This window comes from Ascaphus truei, chromosome 5 (genome assembly GCF_040206685.1).
Source record: "Ascaphus truei isolate aAscTru1 chromosome 5, aAscTru1.hap1, whole genome shotgun sequence".
NCBI lineage: Eukaryota > Metazoa > Chordata > Amphibia > Anura > Ascaphidae > Ascaphus > Ascaphus truei.
In genome coordinates, this window is record NC_134487.1 from 23,005,332 (window position 1) to 23,031,128 (window position 25,797).

The 25,797-nt window shown below is 41.8% G+C and overlaps 1 protein-coding gene across 31 annotated transcripts in view; it reads left to right on the top strand.

The window, feature by feature from the left end:
* CELF2 (CUGBP Elav-like family member 2) overlaps nt 1-25,797 on the top strand; it is a 392,945-nt gene that overhangs the window by 338,350 nt on the left and 28,798 nt on the right. For 26 of the 31 annotated variants that reach the window (XM_075599457.1, XM_075599436.1, XM_075599441.1 and 23 more), the window contains one exon: nt 11,368-11,499. The exons of the other annotated variants lie outside the window; for them this stretch is intronic. In XM_075599457.1, coding sequence (XP_075455572.1) covers nt 11,368-11,499 — 132 coding nt within the window. The remainder of the gene's footprint in view (nt 1-11,367; nt 11,500-25,797) is intronic. 31 annotated transcript variants of the gene reach the window in all.

Sequence of the window (25,797 nt, forward strand, 5' to 3'; positions counted from 1 at the left end):
AAGCGTTTTCTTTTTTTGCTCCCCCAAAATCAAGATCAAGAAAATCTTTTTTTTTGGCCTCTAAAATCAAAGCAGGGCTGTGTTTGAAAGGCAGCGAGTGGGAGAATGTCTCTATAATGAGCTCTGCCTGTAGTCGCTGATGTATAGTGATTAGTGAAAGGTCATTTCCACTGTGTGACCTCCCATGCTGATATTCTAACGGGACACGCAGCTGCAGAAGGCAGGACGCGCAGTAAATCAGAGCTTGGGCGCACATTATGTGGGCCGTGAGAAACTGCAAGGATCTTTCTCTTTGTTTGATGCAAAAGCAAAACAATTTGGAGCATTAATGCGGCTGTATTTTATTTTAATCATGACCGCCGTCCCCCCCCCCCCCCTTACTGCATCAATGAATATGTAATCTGCACAACAAGAACACAATGTCCCCTATTTTTATTCTGGTTCACATCATACAGTATTTTTGTGCTGTGTCCTGGTCTATTCAAGATCATAAGGTCTATGTGTAAGAGATTTGGTCATACAACTGAAGTTAGTCTGCTTTAGTGCCCATGTTTTAAGCTAGTTTGCCCGTGTTTGGCTCACTTACATGCTTAAAAATTTTTACATTCCTTTTGCAATCAAATGTTGCAATTTGGACCAGAATTCTCTCCCTTGTACATACCACAAAACAAAAAGCAAAAAAATATATCTTTGATGTGCATTTAGACACGTTCAATACTCCTATTTGTCTGGAGTTCGGGAAAAAAAGGTTTGCTGAAGATGCACTGAGAATTTGAAACAGGCTTTGCATAACACCAGGTACATCAGGCGTAGCATTCAATAGGAGATGGGACTTCACTGCTTTTATATCTTCTTAAACTGACCAATTTATTTGAACCTTCAAAACATAGTGTTAAAAAATGACCAGGCAGTCTCATTCCTGGAAACAGGGAAATAGTTGAAAGGTATGTAATAGTCATTCCAAACTGTATACACATCTTGCACAATGCATTTGCACTTAAGGTTCTCAGTGAAACTACTTGTACGCTCATTAAAACCCCAAAATAAAAACGACACATGTAAAGTGCACAACACGTGTACCACATGTTGTAAGGTTACTGTAACAGGGGACTTATCCCTGTTCAGTAATGTGTCTTTAATCCAGCAGTGTGGTGGTTAACCTCTTGTAGTTAATTACTAAACACCACCTGCCTGAATTAGATGGCTTAGAAAGCCTGTCTTTTGAAACAGGAAGTGAGAACTATTTAGCTGACACCTGAGCTGAACTTGGAGACACACTTGTTTTGAGCTCTGCCAAAGTTAGCAGAGCTGCTTTCAAGACACAAGGCCCAAATAAGACTTCTAAACCTGGATGCTGATTTTCTGTGCACGCTCAGTGCGGTTCCAGGAGAGCAGAGAAGCTTACTCTACAGCTGATAAACAGATAAGACTTTCATTATTAAGAGACTGCTTATATCTGCTTATTTTCATGCTATGTTTGGGGCTGGGGAGAAATGCTTGACTAGGGAGATGTGAATTGGTTGCATAGTGTTTTCACTAGAATTACTCCCAAGTGAATGGAAGCTTTATTCCCCCCCCCCCCTGTGTTTGGATAATTTTCCTGATGAAAAGGAACAGGCACAATAAAGCCTATTATAATTTCACATTATAAAGCCTCCTAATTGCGTACCTCTGTGAACGTCCGTCCACAGTTACACATAAAGGAGGTGATGTACCAAAGTTTCCTTGCTGCAGGGCAGGAGCAAAACAACTGACCCAGGTCTATTAAAGTCGATGATCCCATGTATAGCAATGGGTTTCTTTCCTGGATAAATCTGGTCCATGTTTCTCATCCACTTTTGCCCTTGTTTTCTAGCCGGAAGACTCTGATACATCACGCCCATAAAAAACTCTATCTACATAGCCTGGATACTGTATGTTTCTTCTTTACTATAGTGTCTGTTTGGGGATGTAGCGGGGCATTAATATACTGGATTACATGTGCTAGTCTCTTGGATGCAAAACAATGCCAAAAACATGCTGTATTCACATGGGATCATTAAACCACGAGTCCGTCCAAACAATATTTTATCCAAGCATATGAAATTAAAGTACTCGATCTTAACTCTCGCTGTTCACTGCCAGCGAGACCAGAAGTGCAGTGCCTTTTATTGCAGAATGTTGTTGACCATTCTGGCATCATAGAGGGGTTAGTGTCACACGTCTACATTTTAAAGCATCAATCCCCCCTTTCCCCCAGAAGCCTATTTAATTTTAACTCCTACCATGTTAGTATCTTGCCCCCCTGAGCATGTTTTGGACTTTTATTTATTTTTTATTTTACATTTTTTACACCTTTTTTTTTTTTTCCAATGTAGTAACAATGGAGGGAAAATGGGTACCTTTTATGGAACCAACCAGTAGTTTATACGTTACATACTTTCAAACCTCTCAGGGGTACCTGATGAAGGACCCTGAGAGGTTAGAAAGCTTGTAACATATCAACTACTTGTTGGTCCAATAAAAGCCATCATACCCCCTACTCCCTCTCCCTCCTTTGTTACTACTTGGAAGAAAGGACCAGCACAGCTCCCCACCCTTCTCTGCCCTTTCCAGTTTTAAAATACATGATTTAAAAAAAATGGTCTTATGTCTGAGGTCTTTAGACTGCACTGATCTCTGGGGAGAGTTTCATTTGAACCCTCCTGGACACGTCGTATTTCAAATGCTTCTACCTCCCGAACGAAGCATTCGATTTGAAAAAAAAAACATCTCTACAAAGAGCAAGAAGAGATATCTTAAAATAAGTCTAACATGCCAAAACAAAACATGGCGATCAGCGCGAGCTGCTGCTGCTGGAAAAGATTTTAATTACTAAACATTGCCAGGCATCAGCAGAACAGTATGTAAGATCTCACTCCCGATAGCCGTCATCCCTTCGTGTTTAGAATACACATTTTCAAGCGAAAATGAAAAAAAAAAAGGAAGGGCAATAAACATGATATGTTTATAATCAAAAGCTACTGTATAAGAAGCCAGCGCTTTAAACACTCACGCTTCCGTTCTAGTTGGAGCATTCTGTTGGATGCGACAGTTTATCACTGGAGGGTTTCACCTGGGAGTTTTATTGTTTTCTAGATCCTAACTTCAGTTCCAATAAGATTTTCCATTTTTGGGGGGGGGGGCTGGTACTGTGCGAGTTTCTCCCCACAGATATGCTGTGACCAGCTCTTACAGCAGCTCATTATTACACTGGCATCTTCGAGTAATCTAATATTGCTTCCTGACAATGGAAATCGGCCTGGAGGTGTAAAGATCACTGAATTATTTTCTCATCTTAACACCTGCTGGCTGTTGATATTTTTTTTATTTTATTTTTTTCCTCCTTGTTTCTTGATTTGTTTTTGATCTAATATTTGAATGAAAACAGACAATAAGACCCAAGCAAACAGAAGACATTTCAGTGAGCCCGTGTATTCTCAGCAGTGTCAGGAATGTGACCGCAGTGGGATGGTCAAATTTTTTGTGTTAATTAACATTAATTGATTTAGTATATGTTTCATATAATTACTATGCACAGTAAGAATTTGCAGAATACAGCTCCCCATACATGTGCGTTTCATAGTCTGTGGGGGTTTCACTAGCGCGAGATAGCTATTATCTCTCTTTCATGACAATACACTTGAATGATCATTAATGACCAATAAGCACTCTCGCTGTACGAAGTATACCCTGATGTAATGAGAGCCTTATATATTTTAAATATATATCGCTTCTGAAACCTAAACACTTTAGGACACAAAGACCGGGAGTCATCTAACCTAGGGGTGCTCAACTCCAGTCCTCAAGCCCCCCCCTCCCCCCCAACAGGTCAGGTTTACAGGCTATCCCAGCTTCGGCAGAGGTGGCTCAATCAGTCCTTGCTTCAGCACAGATGGCTCAATCAGTCCCTGCTTCAGCAAAGGTGGCTCAATCAGAGGTGCAGGCTTCGACTGACTGAGCCTCTGATTGAGCCACCTGTGTTGAAGCAGAGATATCCGGAAAACCTAACCCGTTAGGGGGGGGGGGCTTGAGGACTGGAGTTGAGCACCCCTGGTCTAACCGTGATTTGGGATATTGCACCCGATCTGGCGGTAGCCGCAGTTGAATTCAATGGCAGATACCGTTAGATCGAGTATGATACCTCACGTCGAGATTTGATCACTTCCTCCCAAAGGGGTTTATTTACTAAAGACTCCTGGCCTCAAATCTGGGGCAAAACTAGGGGAAAAAAAAAAACAGATTTACCAAAGGGAAAACTCAGATTATTTTTTTAATGAGATTCCTTTTCTTTGATCAATATAGGGATGTTTTTGCACTGCTTTTGCACCTTGTAAACTTTAGTTAATAGAGCCCCAAAGAGCTCAGACATTGAACCACCTACCATTGAACGTAGACAAAATACAAAACAATACATAGCTTTCGTCATTGCAATATCTACAACGCATGTTCCACCAGGTGTTACAAACAGTTACTAACATTGTTATTGATCGTGAAAAAAACACTGTCAAAATGTATTCAATTCCACAAGAAAATTACATTTGGCACGTCCGATGCAGTTTAAATAGGCAAAAGATCTGAAATATAAAAATATTTTTAAAAAATATATACTATTTAGGGGAAAAGAGCAAGTGCTTGTTATTGGGGAAAGAAAATCTGTGCTGAAGATCTGACAATGTGTGTTGTACAGTAGGAAGCAAGTCAATCTCTAAAAGACACAAGGAGTAATCACACAGTAAGTGCATCACTTTAACACTACACAAATGGTAAGTGTGTTGAGTGACAGAATGGACTGGGTTCAATGAAAAGGGTTTTTTTCAGCGGAGAGAGGAATCGGTCGGAGACCAGTCTGTTTGCTTGGTTGTATACATTGATTGTTTTGTTATTTTTTTTTACTTACCTGCTGCTGTATTCAGCAGCACTTCTCTGATAATTAAAATCTGCAGAATCAACCAATTATAGCAGTCTCGGCAGAGCTGGCGGCACTTTCGGTCCCTGAGTCGATTTTTAGAATGAGAGGTCATTGAGCCTTGGGGCTAAAATTGTGTCGTCTCTGCTGGTCACACATGTCTTCTATCACCCTGATGCTGTGCCATCCTCCCTCTCTGATCCTCAGGTCACCTTCCTAATGTCTGCACATATTGCAGCTTCATTTGCATGCATCCAGAGACTATCCTTAGCCGGGGATTTGCACGTTCAGCACAATTTCTATCCAAAGCAGCATATTCCTGCGTGTTTCTTTCCGTGGTAGAAATATAGCTTTTAATATTACCGCCATCCCTTTCTCTTCTTGGTTCTGGGGTCTTCACATGAAAATAGCAGAAAATGCCACCTCGTCCCCCATTGCTGACAGTGGTTGCGTTTTTTTAATCGCTTATTAGTGCGTTTAGTTAATATGCACCATTAGCAAACATAACTTGAAGCAGCACATTTGTCATCAAGCTCAGTAAATATTTGCAGGTTTGTAATACATTTTGTTTTAATCATATAGCTCAGCACTATAGCATATGAAAACAAGACTTAATATGAAATCCAGTAGTGCAGGGGCGGGCAACTCCAGTTCTCAAGGGCCAAAAAAAAGTCAGGTTAAGGATATCCCTGCTTCAGCACAGGTGGCTCAGTCAACGACTGTCGTTGACTGAGCCACCTGCGCTGAAGCAGGGATATCCTTAATACCTGAACTGTTGGTGGCCCTTGACAACTGGAGTTGGCCGTCCCTGAACTAGTACATCACACAACAATAGCAAATGGGTGATGGAGTTGGCTAGTCATTGCCTATCTGAAAACTTTCCAATCTCTTTTTAGCTCATTCTTATAATATGACATACTGTACATACTGAACATACTATACCTGGTTTATGCACACACACACAAACATTTCTGATTTTTGGTTAGAATAATGGATGTAACTTTGATAATAGGGAATTCTAAACGCATAAGTACATATATATATTTTTTTTAACCCTTTTGATACCAGAGGAGCCAACTTTGGCAGCCAAAGGGTTACATGAAATATCATCCTGTGGCATTGTGTTTCCTTGTAAACATTTCTTCACCCTGCCTCTTTTTTTAATTACATTTATTTTTTTTATTTTTAAATACATGTTTATACCCAAGAATTGCCTGGAGTATTCCCAAATTACCTATCTACTCATTTTAAATAGTTTCACTCGGTATTGTCACATTGCAAAAGCTGAGGTCTACACATCAACACCCCAACATGTTCTGTGGCCCCCTGCAATGTAGGTTTCCAGTGTATGCGCATGGCTAAGTGACAGGAGGGAAGTTGGTGGACGTTTCTTACAGTCAATGCTGCCTGTCTGCCCCAGAAGTTTATTCTGCGTCAGAACTGGCCGAGATCCATCTCCTTCAAATATATACAGTATAGCATGTAACTCCCCCCCTAACACCTCTACAGCGGTTTCTCCCTCTACCCCCTAATTGTCTTCTGATGCTTCCGAATGGCACAATTCAATATGCGGTGAAGTCGTCTTCACCTTTCTTGGGAAGATGTAAGCTCCATTTATTTGAATGAAGCCAAAGTACCTAAAGGCCGCGTCCATGGTGAGCGTGATTGCGCGCGTTGCGCGCTCAAAATGCCGGGCCATAGAGTGCGCGCGATGAGAAGCGCCGGCGCTCGCAATCCATGAGCAGACAAATAAATGTGTTTGTGTTGCGCGACGGACGGGTCACGTGAGCGGATCGCCCAATGAGGGCGAACCAGCTCCATGACGCCACACCTCCCGGTCACGTCTACCCCTAGGCCACAAATCGCTGCAGCTACAGTCGCGCGCGCTCACCATTGATGCGAGCTAATACATTGATGTTCAATGAGAATAGCTGTAAATGTAGGAAAATAACGGGAACGCCAAAATTCCATTGATACCTAAACCGCATAATGCTATTAGTATAGTCTGATGGTGTAAGTATGATGGTACTAAAGGGTCTAGTACCGCAACTTTGTCATTTAAAACCCCAACGCATCACTACTTTTATATTGATGAGTAATCTGTGTCAATATAAACTATATATATCTTTTTTTCATATTAGTGGTGCACAGGAATGGGCTGTGCTGGGCACACAGGTGTACTGTATATGGGAACTACTAAAAAATAATCTTTCTGCGTGCCGCAAAATCAATAAGAAGGGCGTAAAAATCATCTGCCAAATTTACCATTGTGTAAACCCTGAAAAGATTGCTAATGTTGTCAGAGCAGAGAAACGGGATAGGCATCAACCCAAAAATGTATTTTCACGGAATCGCTACTATGAATAACATGACACTCATAATAAATATTTACTAATGCTACGTATGAAAAAGACAAAATACACAGCATTCTGTTTTAACGAAAACATTTATCAATCAGGTATTCAACATGACCCAAAGCATCAAAAATCATTTCAAAGAACAAATTATGCGTCATATGTGAAAAAGCCTTCCGATATAAAAACGCCCATTATCTGAAGGTTTTTATTACTTTTTTTTTTTTTTTTTTTAGCCCCGAAACATTTTGGCGTAAAAATAAAAAAGTACCGTAAAATCTTAATACAACGGCCCCAGAGTCTGCTGTCCCATTCGAGACGGGGATAATGCAAGGAGAACAACAAATCATCAGCATATTGATAATTAATTACTTTCCAGCAGGCATGAGCTAGTCTGTCAGGGGTAGCACCCGACGCAGCCAAATGTACATATCGTACATGCAAATAGGTCCAGATTTTCCCGGGACCGCATCTGTGACGGTACAGCCACACTACAACCTTTTCCTGTGACTGTGCTAATAGGCCTTGTGAGAATGTCTGTATAACCCCCCCATCTGTCACTTTCTAACAGGCCTGATTGGCAAGCACTTGTAACAACTGACATCTGTTCGTGCTTTATTGATATGCAGATTTATGGTAATGGCTTTGAACAATAAGACGCAAAATTACCTAAGGTGAATGTTACATTTTCATGTGGCTGCCCTTAAAATGCAAAAAAAAAAAAAAACCTCCAAAATATTCAGGAATTAATAGTGTATGTTTTCTATGTACAAGTTGTTTATTATGTACATTAACCCATTCATGTTTAATAGTTGCATTTTTTCCCTCGACCATGTGTGTGTATATGTATATACAGCTCAACCCCCTTATAACACTGTGCATGGGGTCCAAAGAATCACATCGCGTTATAAGCGGATCGCGTTAGAAATAATGTACGATTGTATGCATTGTACAATAAAGTATTTAAGATACCAGTAGTCGTGTTGCAAAGTATTCATAAATATGAAAATTGGGAGCCGCGCTTGTACCGCGCTATAGGTGGATTCGCGTTGTAACGGATCGCGCTATAACGGGGTTGAGCTGTATAATAATATATTATAATTTGATAGTCACATTAAAAGGAGCCTTGCAGAGTCAGACGCGTTTGCTCAGTTAATAGGATGGGACATAGTTAATCCATTTATACTACGATTAAACTGCTGAAATAGTGTTACTTTTCTACATTTCTAATTTATATTTCTAAGAAACAATGGATATATTTTTCATGTTGTATGTCCAGTTACATTGGAATTATGGTTACATGTATTAACCTTAATTATAAGAGGGACTGAATTGTATATCATTACTTCCCTGAGAACAAAGAATGGTGCACATATTCCTTTAGGTATTTACACTTACCGGTTTCAGGAGCAATTCATGCTTTTTTTTTTTTTAAATTACTGTTTTTTTAACATGCAGGGAGTCTCCGGAGCTGAACCCCCTGTTTCCCGAGATACAGACCTCCATAGGGGACGCCGGAATTTCGGCAAAGCTTAAAGCTAAACTTTAATAATAATAGCATGTTCATGTATAGCGCTGCAAGTTTTTATGTAGCGCTTTACAGAGACATTTTGCAGACACAAGTCCCTGCCCCATGGAGCTTACAGTCTATGTTTTTGGTGCCTGAGGCACAGGGAGATAAAGTGACTTGCCCAAGGTCACAAGGAGCCGACACCGGGAATTGAACCAGGCGCCCCTGCTTCAAACTCTCAATGCCAGTCAGTGTCTTTACTCACTGAGCCGCTCCCTCTCCTTTAAAGTCTAAACTTTAAACTTGTAGCTGCGCGGAGCAGCTACCGGCACACCCTACAGAGGTAAGTGTCTCCCGAAGCACGGGGTCTACGCAGCTGAAATTAATGGGGTTCAGCTCTGGAGACTCGCTGCTTCAATACTAATGTTAAAAAAATAATACATCTGCAGGAAAAAAAAATCGAGTTTTCGGATTTCCTCTTTAACTTCTGTGCTGCCGGAATTGCCTGCAATACATTTCTGTGAATAAAATAAAACTGTGTGTTGTGAATTATGAATTCTTCAAAAATAATGTGTCAAAATTGATCAAACGTGTTAAAGCTATTTCATGTCTGTATCAGTACTACAGTCCTACTTATTTTATTTTTATTTTTAGTGCATTTAGCTGGACAGTTTCAGGAAACCAGGACTAAAAGTATGCAATTCAAAACTGGTAAATACAAGTATACTTGCGGGTACAAATTATTCATGGGTTCCCCGTCAACAAGATTAAGGCTAAAGTGCCCCAAAAAGTGATCAAAGGGCAAATCGCCCAGGAAAGGACACGCATTGATATTTAGAGCTCAGACCGACAATTAAAAGAACAGTATTAATCCACCTGGTCCTTCACTAACAGTCTGTAGTTGGGCTTAGGATCTTACTTGTCATTTGTGCATTGCCCCGTTGGACAGCAAACTGCAAACATTAAATCTTTTCCCAACCTGGGGAGCGGGGGAGTAGGACAGGAAGCGGGGCTCGGTGTGACAGGACAAATATGGACCCGGGAGAATACACTAGAGTGGGGAAATAAGAATGTAAAAGGGCAAAAAGATAGAGAGAGAGAGAGAGGGGAGCAGTGAGAATGTGACAAGGAAGGAAAGCAGTTTCCCTTCATCAATAACCCTACTAATGTTAACTAAATGAGATTCCTTTTTCTTTCATTTGAGATTTTTTGAGGGGATCTCGCCCCAAAACATTGATGATCAGGCTTTGTGTCCCATACAGAGTGGGGGTACCCAGGCCAAAACAATTGCTTTTTTGGGAATGGGGAGGAGGGGGAGTTTAAAGACCACTCTCTGGCAATAAAACCAAAGACCTTCTGATCAGAAATGTATCAGGCAGCAAATGCGTCCATTTACTTGGTTCACAATACGAAATGTTTTTTTGTGGTTTTTGTTTTCTCGTGACTTTCCCATTCTCTGTTCCCGATTGAACCCAGAATGAGACATTTTATTTAGAGCAACACATCCGTTTTTCTTTTTTTTAATAAATCCCTTTTCTTTTCCTTTTTCATCTGGATACCATATTTCGTTGAGGAATCTTGTGGCAGCTCTCGTCGTTCTGTTACAATGTGCCTGAAATAAAGTGACGGCCTTCTGTCCGACAGGCTGCATACGCGTTTAACTGCGTTGCTGCAATTCGCAGTACCCTTTTCACCGGTCCCTCTCTCACCCTCGATAAAAGTCGTTTCTTTTCGACGTTCCTTTGTTATTTACTGGCACCCGGTTTGAAATGATTCAACACATAAAAGACGGCATTGTAGTGTTACCATGTGGTAAAAATGCCACTCCAGTTGCTAAGCAGTGCACTTTTTTTAAAAACGTGGGTGACGGTCTCAAGCAGAATGAAAGCGTTATATGTGAGAATGGGATATTTTAGAAGCTACATTCTCCACTTTATTTCTTTTTAAAAACAGCATTTTAATAGAGATTTTCTAGGTGAATACTGATTGCCATATGCCGCCAGCTGAAAAGTCATGACATATAAATCCACAAACCATTAGAAGCCTTCACGCTAAATATATCAAGCAACATGTCTTAATAAAGCCTGCAACAGGAAGGCAATATTCAAATTCCGGCCCCTTCTTAATTGTATCCCACCCCCCATTTTTTTGTTGCTGCATCCATTGAAAACGCCGGTTATATTTCCTGTAAATTTTGTTGCTTATTCTTTTGTCAACTGCATTGATTTCGACCTGTTGCTACCATTCAAAATGGCGGCCATCGCTTACCGATTTCCTTCAGCATGCATGAATAAATGACTAGTATCTCATTTCCAAGAAGAAAGAGGGGTGGGGGATATGCTGATATCTGTTTTGATTTCTTACTAAAGGATTGGTATGATAGACACCGGTCCGTATTGCTGTACCTCTCAAACTATGATCATTCCCATTTTCCATAGGGTTTGCCAATGGCCAAATTTCATACAGTGCATGAAGCAGAAATACTGGAATGGAAAAAAAAAAAAAAGTCTGCTCACGAACCAAGTGAATTCTGTTCATGACATTGTCGCTGAAGGTCTCTTTTGTCTCCTACACAGGCATGAATGCTTTGCAATTACAGAATTTGGCTACTTTAGCAGCTGCAGCAGCCGCAGCCCAAACCTCAGCTACCAACACCAATGCAAATCCTCTCTCCACGGCTAGCGCACTGGGAGCACTAACGGGCCCGGGTGAGACATGTTTTCTGTCTGTCACACGGGGACATTCCACCGGGATGTTCAAAGAAAACATTTGTGTTGCCAGTCGGAATATTATTTTATCCACATTCCGAGAGCATGCTTTGTGGGCTTCTAAAATCCATCGATATCATCTCGTTCCATTGTAGTTGTCTTCAAACCATTGGTTTATTTCATTTTTGTATTTCTTTGGTGGACTTGTTAGTGGCTGCACATAACGCTATCCTCCGTACTTTGACACGCTACCAACAATATCATGTCAGCCTATTTCTTCATCCCTCAAATAGTCCCACTCGTCTTACCATGATGGCAACAGGAGTCAATGAAATATATTTTCAATCGGTAGAGTGCGGCACTAAACTACAACTGGGCTGGTGAATAATGATATTCATTGTCTATAGACTTGACTTTCTAAAAACCACCATACACCCGTACTGCCACTATTTACAATTCTCTGAAGAATTCCGTTCCTCGTTTGCATGCTACTTCTAATGTCTTCTTTTTTTCTCCATAGTCTTGCTTTTCTCTGTCGTTTTCAGAGTTCTCCTATTTGCAAATATATAGTACATTCTCCCCTCATATAACTTGAGTTTCTGTCTTAAGTGTGTGTGTGGGTGTGGTTGTGGTTGTGTGTGTGGATGTATGTGTGTGTGTGTGTGTGTGTGTATATATATATCTATCTATCTATATCTATATATATATAGATATAGATATAGATATAGATATAGATATAGATATATATATATATATAGATATATATATATAGATATATATATATAGATATAGACCACTGCAGTCTCAACAGTTCATGTGCAACTTCATTGCAGTAAAACACTTCGGTACTGACAAATTCTATGATAACCTATAAAGAGTCCATTTTTTTCCAGGAATAATATGACTTATAACATACTTAACAGTTACATTTGACTACTTTGCGATATAGCTTTCTTTGTTTTTTTTCCCGTTGATTAATTTTGAACGACACGTGTTTTTGGTAAAGGATTTAAGTGCAATCAAGCAAAATAAATAAGGGATCATTAACTTTGGGAGTTAATAGTGGTCCTTTAACAGCAATAGCTTCTCATTTATTAACAGCCATGTATTGTAATGACCGTTAACAAGGGTCAAGTGTCTGTTCCATTTCGTGCATAAGGATGCAGTGTAACCGCGGTGCAATGTTGCACCCAGACTCTGCTTAGCAATGATGTGAGGGTTGATGCAGCACTTATGGGGAACACCGATCCCCCTACTTTTCAAATCTACATATAGGAGCATAGTTTAAAAAATGACTAATTAATGAATATCGCCTCTTCTGTTAACAGCAACTACATGTTAAGGCCCCATATAAGCCACAATATGAATCAACAATAGTGATAGAGAGGGGTTACGGGACATTAGAAACTGGCAGGGATGGTCAGCAAATGTAAAAACTAGGGACGCTCTAATAATGTTTTTACACTCTTCATCCTCTAAGGCTACGGCCCCAATGAGCACACGCGCGTGCAACGGAGCACCTGGCGGCGCTCGTGGCCTTCCCCCGAGCGATCCGAGGACTTCAGATCACTCGCGACAGGGAGGCGTGGCAAGGGCTCGGCCATGATGTCACTCTGCTGGTTCAACCCTCATTGGCTGAACCGCCGCCACGAGTAGCCATACCTCGGCTGCCACGCCAAAAGACACATTCCTTGTCTTTGGAAAAGGTGGTCTTGCTACCGTGGCACGCGCACGGACAGGGGCCTGCCCCATAGAGGGCCATACCTTGTTCGAGCGCACCGTCGCAGGGATGAGGCTTAAGGCAGTGGTGCTCAACTCCAGTCCTCAAGACCTCCCAACAGGTCAGGTTTAAAGGATATCCCAGCTTCAGCACAGGTGGCTCAATCAGTGGCTCAGTTAAAGACTAGTAAACAAAGGACCTATTCCAAAGCAGGGCTCCATATTTGTACAATAATGCGGACTATGCCCATCCCTTCTAGCCTAGAAACATCCTCAGCTTGGAGTCCTCAAGATCCCCCAACAGGTCCGGTTTAAAGGATATCTCGGCTTCAGCACAGGTGGTCTTTGACTGAGCCACTGATTGAGCCACCTGTACTGAAGCTGAGATATCCTTTAAACCTGACCTTTTGAGGGATCTTGAGGACTGGAGTTGAGCACCACTGCTCCAAGCTGAGGATGTTTCTAGGTTAGAAGGGATGGGCATAGTCCGCATTATTGTACAAATATGGAGCCCTGCTTTGGAATAGGTCCTTTTTTCACTAGTTATTTCAGCAATCTCTAATCCTGAGATAGCCCACCCGTGTCTCTAAATGACATTCAATCTATGCACCCCACGTGTGGGTTAGACTATGGTTTTGCTTAATTTCACATCTCCTTAACAATGAGTTAACTTGCATTTCGGATTTCATCCATTGTACTTTTAAACTCTTTAAACTTTCATGAATTGCAAAGCTACGGATCTTGAAGATGTATAGCTTTGTTGGAAAAACTTGAGTCCCTTTGACCTCACCAGATATGTAGAAGGAACCAAAATCCATGCTAGAACTTATTTCTATTTGAAAGAAGAAGTGGATAGCTTAGCAGAGCCTCCGTCACAATAGGAGCTTAGTGTCAGAATCAAGGAGCATTCTCCGAGCCGATTCCTGCGAGTTTGTCTCTCTTTGTTCTGCTTCCTTTTGTATGATCTGAGAATCCTGGGTTTTCTGTAATGTCCTTTGAAAACAGCTTGGGTATTGAGTGGATTTTTCACATCTGTAACAAACATTTATTTAAAGAGATGATCATATAGTGATTTAGTACATGGCATTTGCTAAGGGTAACACACTCTCTCCGGTATTTGTATGGATCTCATTTGGAGTAAATGGTAGATTTTATTTCTGGTCAAATTACCAAGTTTCATCCAGCCACCTGACTGTATTCATATATAATGATGCTATTGGAGAAATACATCTCTTGCCATCAGTGTAGGGATAACGTCTATTATTCTCCCTTTCTTTGGGATTGAATACTGACACCGCCAGCGAATACATTAGCAATATGTTTTTACCGTGCTTCATGTCAGCAGGGATTGATCATAAAGATATGATCCGGAACAAATGACCAAATAATTATCCTGAAAAAGACAATAGAAACATTAAAAAAAAAAAGGTATTTATATATAGAAGCAAATGACCAATATGTTTTCATAGTGTATAGAGCATTGATATATAATTTCTTAGTCTTATCCAAATATGGGAGGATGGTATCGTTCTCTGCTTCCAATTCAATATCTGTTGAAATATGTGGCATTCAGGGGTCTCATACTCAGTTCTCAAGGGCCGCCAACAGGCCAGGTTTTATGGATATCCCTGCTTCAGCACAGGTGGCTTGATTGAGACATCTGTGCTGACGCAGGGATATCCATAAAACCTGGTCTGTTGGTGGCCCTTGAGGACTGACTTTGAGATTCCTGCTTTAGACAAAGCCTTCTGTACGTGTCACCCAACGAAACAACTTCATTTTTGCTTTATTGTTTTGTGCACAGTTTAAGTACAGTAGCTGTTTCAGTAAAGTAGACAGCTGACTTCTGTGTGTTACACATTATGGATCAGAGAGTTAGGCAAACATCTTTTGTTCCATAGTGGAGAAAGCGTATTTGTCACTGTTAGTCAGTTGACCTCTATTCCATTGTATTTACATACAAACCGTGTATCCTGCTCACTAGAGACCAGGTAATACATGGTATATTTATAGAATCCTGTTCAGGCAATGCTCATATTTAGGGAAAAAATAGGTAAACGCTTAAACCAAATCATGACAACATTGTCTTGATTGTTGATGTGCATGCTCGTCTTCTAATATCTCCCAATAGCGTTCCCTTAAGTGATCCCTGGTAACTGTGCTCATAACTTAAAAGGTGAGATTGTCTTTGTGTAAATGAAACACCTAGGGCAATAAGCTGTTTCCTTTGTTTCATGGTCTGAAAAAGTAGAGTACAGTAGTTATAAATTGCCTTTGGATAAAGTAAATGTCCCTTTTAATTATCTCAGATGTGAGCACCAGAGTAGGACATTCTGATTACTTAGCATGATGACAGAATAAAATACAAAGAAGTGCATGTTACATTTTGTATTATTCATTTCAGACTAGGGAATTAAAAAAAAAAAATATATATATATATATATATATATATATATGTGTATGTATGTATGTATATATATATATATATATATATGTATATATATATATATATATATATATATATATATATATATATATATATATATATATATATATATATATATATATATATATATATATATAAACTGTATGCTCATCTGCATGTTTTAGGCAGGTCTGCAACCCCACCTTTCCCCATTATCACCCAGCATACAGCACTTCCACTGCAGCAAGGGATTCTGGGAAATGACATGCAAATGAGCACACAGTGTCACTTTTTGCCTCAAAACCATTTTTAACATGGTTCCCTATAGGCTTAAGCTTGCTGCATGGTCACAGCTTTGAGCACAGCCAGGGTTAAGGTGCATACCCAGAAAACCACCCACAGACAGCTGTTTCGACCTTGATGGGTCTCATCAGTGTGGGGTTGATTTTAACTGGGTATGCAAAGAGGCTATGGGATAGGCTATACCATAATACTGAGTTAAGTTATGGTGAGTAAAAAAAGTGACAAAAACCCTCCACAGGAAAGCAAATATGCAAATACAACTGTATGCTCATCTGCATGTCTTAGGCAGGTCTGCAACCCCACCTTTCCCCATTATCACCCAGCATACAGCACTTCCACTGCAGCAAGGGATTCTGGGAAATGACATGCAAATGAGCACACAGTGTCACTTTTTGCCTCAAAAACCATTTTTAACATGGTTCCCTATATTATATATATATATAATGTACTTTACAACACAGGGCCTTAATTGCATTGAACCACATCTGTTACCCTATCAGAATTATATGAAAGGTCGGCAACTCCCATTCACTATTTCCAGCCCCATTAGTGGTAGGCGAGCGTTTCACGCATTGTAATTGATATGCATTTGTACTTTGCAATGAAAGAATCCTAGGGCTTATTCTACATGCGCCGAAACGGCTGAACGGGCTGTTTCTGGCACATATAGAGTCAGCCCTTTAGAGGGTTAATACTTTTATTCTGTCAGTACCAACCGGGGCACTGTCGCACATAAGCTCCAAGAAGTTTAATGAATAACTCTTTTAGGCCCAGATCACAAAACGGTGCTAAGATTTAGCACGCCTTTACTCCCATTCACATGAATAAAACTTTGCGTCCTTTTATGGATCTGGCCTTAATGCTATTCTGTATGTGGACGCTGAATTCTGGTGGACGCTGAGAAAGAAGGACTCAAAGGATGGACAGCAATGCACCATTTCCTACATCTTATAATACAACTTGCGTTACTAACTCCTCCTATTGGCTCTCCCAAGTCCCAGACTAACACACACAAGACAAAGCCGGTGCACAGTATTGTGCTTTGACACATTGATGCTTACAAACACAGGATCAAAATGTCTTTCTCAATTTCATTTAACACCAGTGTTGGCTGAAAGCCCCATAGGTTTCTGAGATAAGATGTGTGAATGAAGCATTGTTATCTCTTCTATTAATCCACTAGCCTTGATGTGTTGACTGAAGTTACAATATTTCAGAGAACCTGGTAGCCTTCCTACACATCTTCATCTGAAGAATTGGAGCGGGTGCAACAATACTGTGTATTAGTGCAAAAAAAACGTATAATGTGATAACAAACTTGTTCTGCTTCCTAACCTTTAGCCATAATTTATTCCATTACCAGAGATGGGCGAAACAGTCCCCACTGGTTTTACCTAAAAACGATTCCAGAGAAAGAGAGATCCAATGTATGTATATTTTTATTTATATAGCGCCATCCAGATGCATAGCGCGGTACAATACACATGACATAATATTATAACACAATGGGAATACGTGCTTCAGAACAAACAATAGGAAAAGGAGTCCTTGCCCCGAAGAGCTTACATCTAAGGGGTGAAAACTTACAGATAGTAGGGGGGGTGGGGGGTTCTGGTAAGTGCGTCTGCAAGGTCAGTGCATATGACATATATAATGTCAGCCAATGGAGTTACCCATATGCTTTGTTAAGGAGGTCAAGTGTCTCCACGTGTGTGTGTGTGTATATATATATATATATATATATATATATATATATATATATATATATATATATATATATATATATATATATATATATATATATATATATATATATATATATATATATATATACACAGCAAACACAGGGGGTGCCCAGTGCTACGTCCAAATGACAAAACATACATGGTAATAATTACAAGAAATTATGCTTCAGTGTAAATAATAATGCTAAGGCTATTAATATTAGTATATATATATATGAAATATCCCATCAAACATCCCTCTAAATAACATAGGTAGAGATCCCTGGGCTCAAAAAGTAGCACACCTGAAGTACCTGATAAATATGCTATGAGCTATGCAAAGTATATTTAAATTACTTGCATCCAACACTTCCTAAAAGGATTTGGTGTCAGGCCCACCTCTAGCAGCTCAAGCGGTGTGTGCTAAGCCAGCTAATGGATAGCACCACTGTTGCGGCCTATTTTTGAGCTCTACTACTAATACTTTCTCGCTCTCTCTCCCCTCGATGGAATCTGTCAGGTGGATTTTCAATTATATTAGAAAAAAAATCTTTTTTTTTCACCATGCAATTCCACGGCTAAAAGGAAACGGACATACTGTGGTGGAATCCGGAGGCAATTTCATCCATCTCTAGCCATAACCTAGGATACTGCTGGTATAGTTGAACAGGATTAAGCTGTTCAGCCTTCTATCACATTACCATCACTGTGAGAATACACTTAGAACATTGGCACTGCTCTATACAGGTATACTTCAGGTATTCTTCCCCAAAGAACTTACTATCTATTTAAGGCGGCATACCTATCATCACAACGAGCTAGCTGTGTATCTCCCATTTCCTTACATAACAGGGATGCTTCTCTAATGGCAATTTTCTTCTGCCGTTAGTATCAGATCTAGCGCATCTAATACACCATATATATGGATGTATATATTTACATAGCATCAATTGCTTTTTATGCTTACATAGACTGTGGCAGGACGGCCTGTTGGCGAGGTCAGACAATAGTCCACACGTGCAGTTTCATGGTAAACAAAATGTTGTGTGGTTTTATTTCTCCACAACACAAATAAACATTTGGACACACTGTCCCTTTAAGGCAAAACAAAACTCATAAAAAGAATGCCTACTCCCCATGGGGAGATCTTGCTAAACATTCCAGGTGCTACCTATTGGGCTGGCTGGCTTTATCCAGTTCCCAACCCCTAAACATATACCACAATATTTATGGAACAATATACTGTATCTTTGTTTGAAAATCTCTGTCCCTAGAGAGAGTTTAGGCAATCCTTCTGGATAGGAGCTTGCACAGGACAGCTCTATGGTCTGAGTCAGCCACCTACTACAAGCAGTAGCCTCCTTATCAAGCTGGTTGTCAGCTGTCTCAGCTTACTTCCTGATTGCCCTAGTATTCTTAGGCGTGTAATATAGTGCGCACGCGTGCGATACCGTGCGCGTCAATTATACTTAGCTGTGTTCTATAGACGTTTCTATACTTGGGACGCGCGCGCACATGGCCGTGAGCAGTGGCGCGGCAGGCCAGGAAAAACACAATAAAATTGTATGTTCGCGTTGCTGCCACGCCACGAACCAATCACAGCGCGGCCTAACGCTGTGAAGTCAGTCACCCTAACAACTAAATGCAAATGCCACAGGCTACGCCGGGCGCGCGCCCACATGTGTAGCATCGAGGACTATATTACATGTATTACCTTCTGAGTGCTGGATGAAGGACTTAGATGTATGTTTCCCAGGCATAATTATCAGTACCTGACTTCACCCTGTCACATATCTCCCCTGTTTGTAGTGGCTAGGGCACCACACGGCTGAAACCCGACCCTCCTCTCCTTCTCGCGACAAAAAAATCGGCATTTCCATGTTCATTCCAAAGCCTATGCTGGATATCAAAAGAGAAGGGCTGGAGGGCCATATACAACCGGGTCAACCTCAAGTTTGTGTCCTTCATGGTATTTAACCATTTCAAGGGTGTGTGGTCAGTGACCAGGGTGAAGTGCACCCCTGCGACATATTGCCTCAAGGCCTCAATTGCCCATTTTACGGTGAGGCACACCTTCTCAATAATGGAATACTCACTTCCCTTTGGAACAGCTTCCGGCTGATGAACAATATGGGATATTCAACACCTTCAAATTCTTGGGACAGAAATGCTCCCAGTCCTACCTCGGAGGCATCCGTCTGAATTATGAAAGGCTCCTTAAAATTTAGGCTCTGAAAATCGGGGCCTTCTGACAGGAACTTCTTTAATGTATCAGAGGCGCTTTGGCACTTCCGAAGACCATCTAGCTTGGATGGGGGCACTCTTTATTGTTAAATCTGTTAGAGGTGCTCTAATCTCTGAAACATTTGGTATAAACTTCCTGTAGTACCCTGCTAACCCCAACAGGGTGCGGACCTGCGTCTTTGTCTGTGGTGTTGGGACTTCCTTTATGGCGGCCACCTTGCTGGCTCCCCCAATAGCATAGCCCAAATATTTGGTAGAGGCTTTTCCCAGGGCACATTTTTTTGGATTGGCAGGGAGCCATGTTTTTTAACCTGCCCTTAACCTTTTAATATGGGACTGCCAGTGCCTACTATAGATAACGATATCATCCAAGTAGGCTGTGGCATATGCCCTATGGGGTCGTAACACTTTGTACAGTAATCTTTGGAATGTGGCTAGAGCCCCATGTAACCCAAACGGCATAGTGACGAATTGGTATAAACCAAAAGGGGTGGCGAAGGCAGTTTTGCATTTGGATTCCTCCGCTAAAGGTATCTGCCAATATCTTTTCGTGAGGTCTAGGGTGGAGATATACTCTACTTTACAAAGGGAGTCAAGCAATTCATCCACCCTTGGCATTGGGTATGCATCGAATCTGAATACGGCATTTATCTTTCGGAGGTCCACGCAAAACCTCACCTTCCCATCTGGTTTAGGAACCAACGCTACACCATTCGCTGTGGGACTCCTTGATCACGCCCAATTCCAACATGTCTATAATCTCCCTCTGTACAAGGTCTTTTCGGCCTTCTGGCAATCTGTAGGAATGGGACTGTAATTTTATTCCAGGTTCCGTCTCAATCCTATGGGACACTAAATCAGTCTGCCCTGGCAGCTCGGAAAATACATCTGTAAACTGGTCACATAATTCCAGTAGGTCTGACCTTTGTTCCATTGTTAACTGACCTCCCATAGGGACCTGATGGTCATTGTAAGTACTACCCTTTGGGACTGTGGACCCAAATCGTCTCTCCTTTCAGATGGTGGATGAATAGCGATCTCATTGTTTTCCAGGGTTTCAGGAGGTTTACGTGGTGGATTTGTTTACCCTTCCTGGACCCTGGTTGAGAGATTTCATAGTTCACCTCCCCGGTGCGGTGGAGAACTTGGAAAGGACCCTGCCACTTCGCTAGGAGTTTACTCTCTGAAGTCGGTAATAGCAGCATTACTTGGTCCCCATGTTGGAAGACCCTTATGCTGCCATTTTCGTTATACTGCCTCTCTTGTTGTTCTTGAGTAGATTTAAGATTTTCCTTAGCAAACCGACCTATCATGTCTAGGCAGTTTCTAAGGTCTATTACATACTGAAGGGTATTCTTGGAGGGGTAGGGATCCTCCTCCCAGGATTCCTTCAGTAGGCCCAGGATACCCTGGAGCTGGCGTACATATAGGAGCTGAAAGGGGAGAAACCTTAGGAGGCTTGGAGAACTTCTCGTACCGCAAACAATAGGAATGGGAGAAGTTCATCCCAAGCTCGCTTTTCAGTGTCTACAAACTTCCTAAGTCTGGTTTTTAAAGTTTGGTTAAACTTCTCTACCAATCCATCAGTCTGCGGATGGTAGACCGAGGTCCGGACAGATTTAACCTCTAATAACTTCAGAACATCCTGCATTAACTTTGCCATGAAATTTGTTCCCTGGTTGGTTAACATTACCTGGGGAAGTCCTACCCGAGATAACAGCTCTAACAGCCTCTGAGCCACCTTTTTAGCAGTGGCTGATCTCAGGGGGAAGGCCTCAGGATATCTGCTGGTATAATCTATGACAACTAGTATGAACCTACTGTATGTACCTTCACAGAGGGTTCTAAAGGTCCAACCAGATCTACACCAATCCTCTCGAATGGGACTGAGATCAAGGTCAGAGGAACCAAGGGAGCCGGCTTCTGTCCCTTTTGCCGAGTTAACTGGCATTCGGGACATGTCTCACACAGTTTCATGATATCACCAGGCATGCCTGGCCAGTAGAACTGGGACGAGATGCGGTCCGTGGTCTTATCCCTGCCCAATGACCATCCCATGGGAGAGAATGGGCTAGGGTAAACACTGTTTTAATAACAACTTTAGGGACTAATATTTGATGAATGACCTCCCCTGTTTTTGTAACCTTATTCGCATGACATACAGTAGGATGTCATTCAGTAGTTCGAAATGTGGAAACACCCTTACACCTTGTTCATTCACTGTGTTATCATTGACTCGTACCACCGTCTCATATTGTCTAGCCATAGCTGGGTCTTCCCTCTGCCTCTGACGGAAGTCAGGAAGAGACAGGTTTGGCAAAATTCCCATATCGGTCTGTTTCCATCCTGGTCATTTCCCTCCAGACTGTTGTAGTCTGTTGGGCTGACTAAGGTTACCTAGAGTCCCAGCCTTTCTTAACCAGTCCTATTTTTCTGTACGTCACTGTTTACACATCTTTAGGACGCGGTGTCTATGGGGAAAGATCTCTGGGGAAAGTAGGCTCTGCATGAGTAGGGGCCAACAATGTTCCGAAGTAGGGTCAGTCTCAACCAAGTAGAACAGGGGCAGGTAGCCAGGGAGCAACTCCTACTAGTAGTCTAGCCTCTTGATCATTGATGCAGAGGAGGAGTTTCACCGTCGGGTATTTCTTTGTATCCCCATGGGTACATTACATATTCCATGGAGAGTCATAGGATGGTCAGTTGTTTGGAATTAGGCCCTCTAGGATCAGGGTTTTTCAAGATCCCGAGTCCACCAGGGCTTTTACTGTTTTCCCCTCCAACGATGCTTGGACCAACCACAGACCGTGGTCCCCTCGGAGAGAAGCCCTGGCAGTGGTTTTGCCATAGGAACAGTCTTTCTCATCCTCTCCTGAGTCAGCAAACTCTGTCGATAGCCAGGCCTCTCGACGAGGATCGGCATTCGCACCTCTCCGCTGTAGGAAGGGAATGGGTGATGAGAGTCCAGGGTCTTGGGGAATACTGTGGGTGGCGGCCTCCCTTTGGTGATCCAATGGCCTCAGATCTGGGATGGGCTTCTCTGTGACAGTTTGTACCAGGACCCCTGTGAGATGGGAAATGGTCTTCCGATCGGGTTGACTGGACTTCCCGATCTGGTGGGTGGTAGACCCCTCGATTGTCTGCTCTCCTGCCTCTGGCATCACCGGAAGCAGCTGGTGTTTGCGCAGACCGATCCCAGCTACCCTCTTGGCTGTTGTCAACAAGAAAGTTTTCCACCAAGCGGACCGATGAATCTAGGGAAGTTACAGTATGCCTTTTTACCCAGGAGTAGGAGGAGCAGGCCAGTATCTGTATGAACTGCTAGAGCACAAACTGTTCACGGATCTCTGCCTTGGTATGCTTCTATGGTTGTATCCACCTGGTACATAAGTCTACTAAGCAGTGGGCTATGACCCGGGGTCTGTGTCTGTTTGTGTATTTGACTGTCCGAACCACTGTCAGTAGGTCTCTGGGGTGAGGCCTAAGCGATCCAGAATAGCAGCTTTTAGTCGGAGATAGTCCATGGCCTCGTCTGCTGGAAGAGCTGGGTAGGCTGCCTGAGCTTTTCCTATGAGTAGTGGAGCCAGAGTCGTACCCAGCGATCAACTGTCCAGCCGTGGGCCGTGGCTACCCTTTCAAAGTGATGCGGAATGCCTCTGGGTCTTCTGTTGGCTTAATTTTAGGCAGCATCACCGGTGGGTTATTTGGAATCTCTGTTCTGACTGAGGCTGCACCTGGAGCCAGCATTTGGAGGAGCTTTTCTGTTTGCTGAGCCTGCATCTCATCTCGCTGGGCTTGTCGCTCAGCTTCCCAGAACTGCATCTCATCTCGCTAGGCTTGCTAGTGCAGGAACTAAGAAACAATTTCCTCCATTTTTTTTTTTTTTTAAATTTGTGTGGCCCTTTGGGTACAGGGGCCATCCAATCCCAATTCTGACACCACCTCTGGCAGGACGGCCTGTAGGTGAGGTCAGACAATAGTCCACACGTGCAGTTTCAGGGTAAAAAAATGTTGTGTGGTTTTATTTCTCCACAATACAAATAAACATTTGGGCACACTGTTCCTTAAAGGCAAAACAAAACTCATAAAAAGAACGCTTACTCCCCATTGGGAGATCTTGCTAAACATTCCAGGCCCTATCTATCGGGCTGGCTGGCTTTATCCAGTTCCCAACCCCTAAACATATACCACAATAGTTATAGAGCAAAATTAAAGTCCTTACTGTATCTTTGCTTGGGAATCTCTGTCCCTAGAGAGAGTTTAGGCAATCCTTCTGGATAGGAGCTTGCACAGGACAGCTCTGTGGTCTGAGTCAGCCACCTACTGCAAGCAGTAGCCTCCTTATCAAGCTGGTTGTCAGCTGTCTCAGCTTACTTCCTGATTGCCCAAGTATTCTTACTGGGTTAACCTTCTGAGTGCTGGATGAAGGACTCAGATGTATGTTCCCCAGGCATAATTATCAGTACCCGACTTCACCCTGTCACATAGACGTAGCGCAGGTTGCAGATTTGAAAGGTCATATTGAAATTCCTAGCAGCTTTTGCTGGCATTAAGGACAGCAGTCATTAGTTCAATACAGTCCTGGTGACATTTATTAGTGACCAAGCCGATCTGCAATTTGGCCCCTAGGCGATCTAAAAATAACAGGTCTTTTAGGGGGATGCACAGGGCTGTCAGTTTTCCAAACAATGAATAAATGCAGGGGGAGCTTAGCATTAACATAATGCAATTTAAATGAAGACAATGTTATTTACCATGTACTGTACCTGCCAGTAAATAGTATGTGCAAAGCATTTTGCTGCTAAAGCATTAAACCATTCTCACATTTGAAATTGTTCCAGACATTTGAGTGATATAGAAATGTGAACCTGAAGCAGTTTTTGCGTTATAGAAATGTGCACATTGTAAATTAAATCAGACCTCAGGAGAATTTCGGCACCACTGTATGGTGTGCATGTTAACTCAAGCTTGAAGAAAGTCGCTGTTCTTTTACTTACTACAATCTCAACCAGAACTACACGAATCCTTCATTATTTGAGTGCGCCATGTATTATTCTTGTATTCTTCAAGGGCTTCTTTCTGAAGTCATTGACTTTCATTAGAATAACATTACAACAGATATCGGGCAACAATATTAGATTGTGAGTTCTTTGGGACAGGTCCTATTGGGGGTTATTTATTTAACGGCGAAACAGCCGATCGGGGCAACATCGCCCGAAAACGCCCATTGACTTCAATTTGAGTTGCCGTGTAAAAGAGCCACCATTGGCACTATTGCAGTTTAATAAATAACCCCCGTAGTTACTGCTAAAGACGGCATAGACTGCCAGCACCATGTCAGTAAACATATTATTATACATTTTCATCCCCAGCTGGTTTTTATATTACTGGCAGCAGCGCCAGTAATTGGTCCCTAACACTGATGACCCCATGAGAAGAAAGTGTTCCCTGTCACAGTGCTGTATATAGTGTGTATGGCATAGGTGTATTCTCACATACTGTAGCTCAGAGGACGAATCTCTCGTTTCATTTGACAACAAATTGTGGATGCGATAAAAGAAAGAGACAATCTTCACACTCACACATTGACACCTCTGTTCAGAATGATGATTGTGCGACCATCATTTTTTGACACAATTTTTTCATGGCCCATATTTACTCAGCAGTGATATTACACAAGCCAGCTTCCTGCATAGGTTTAACACATTAAAGCCCAGTGCTCTACCTTGCCTTCATCAGAACTGTAATATTTAAATAGGGTAAATGCATTGTACGATGTATGGAATGAAATATCTAATCCCTTTTTATACTATACATGGGACAATATTAGAAAGCGTTGTGAGCAAAATCAGATTAAGTGTAATAGTAGTTCATCTTCTCCAA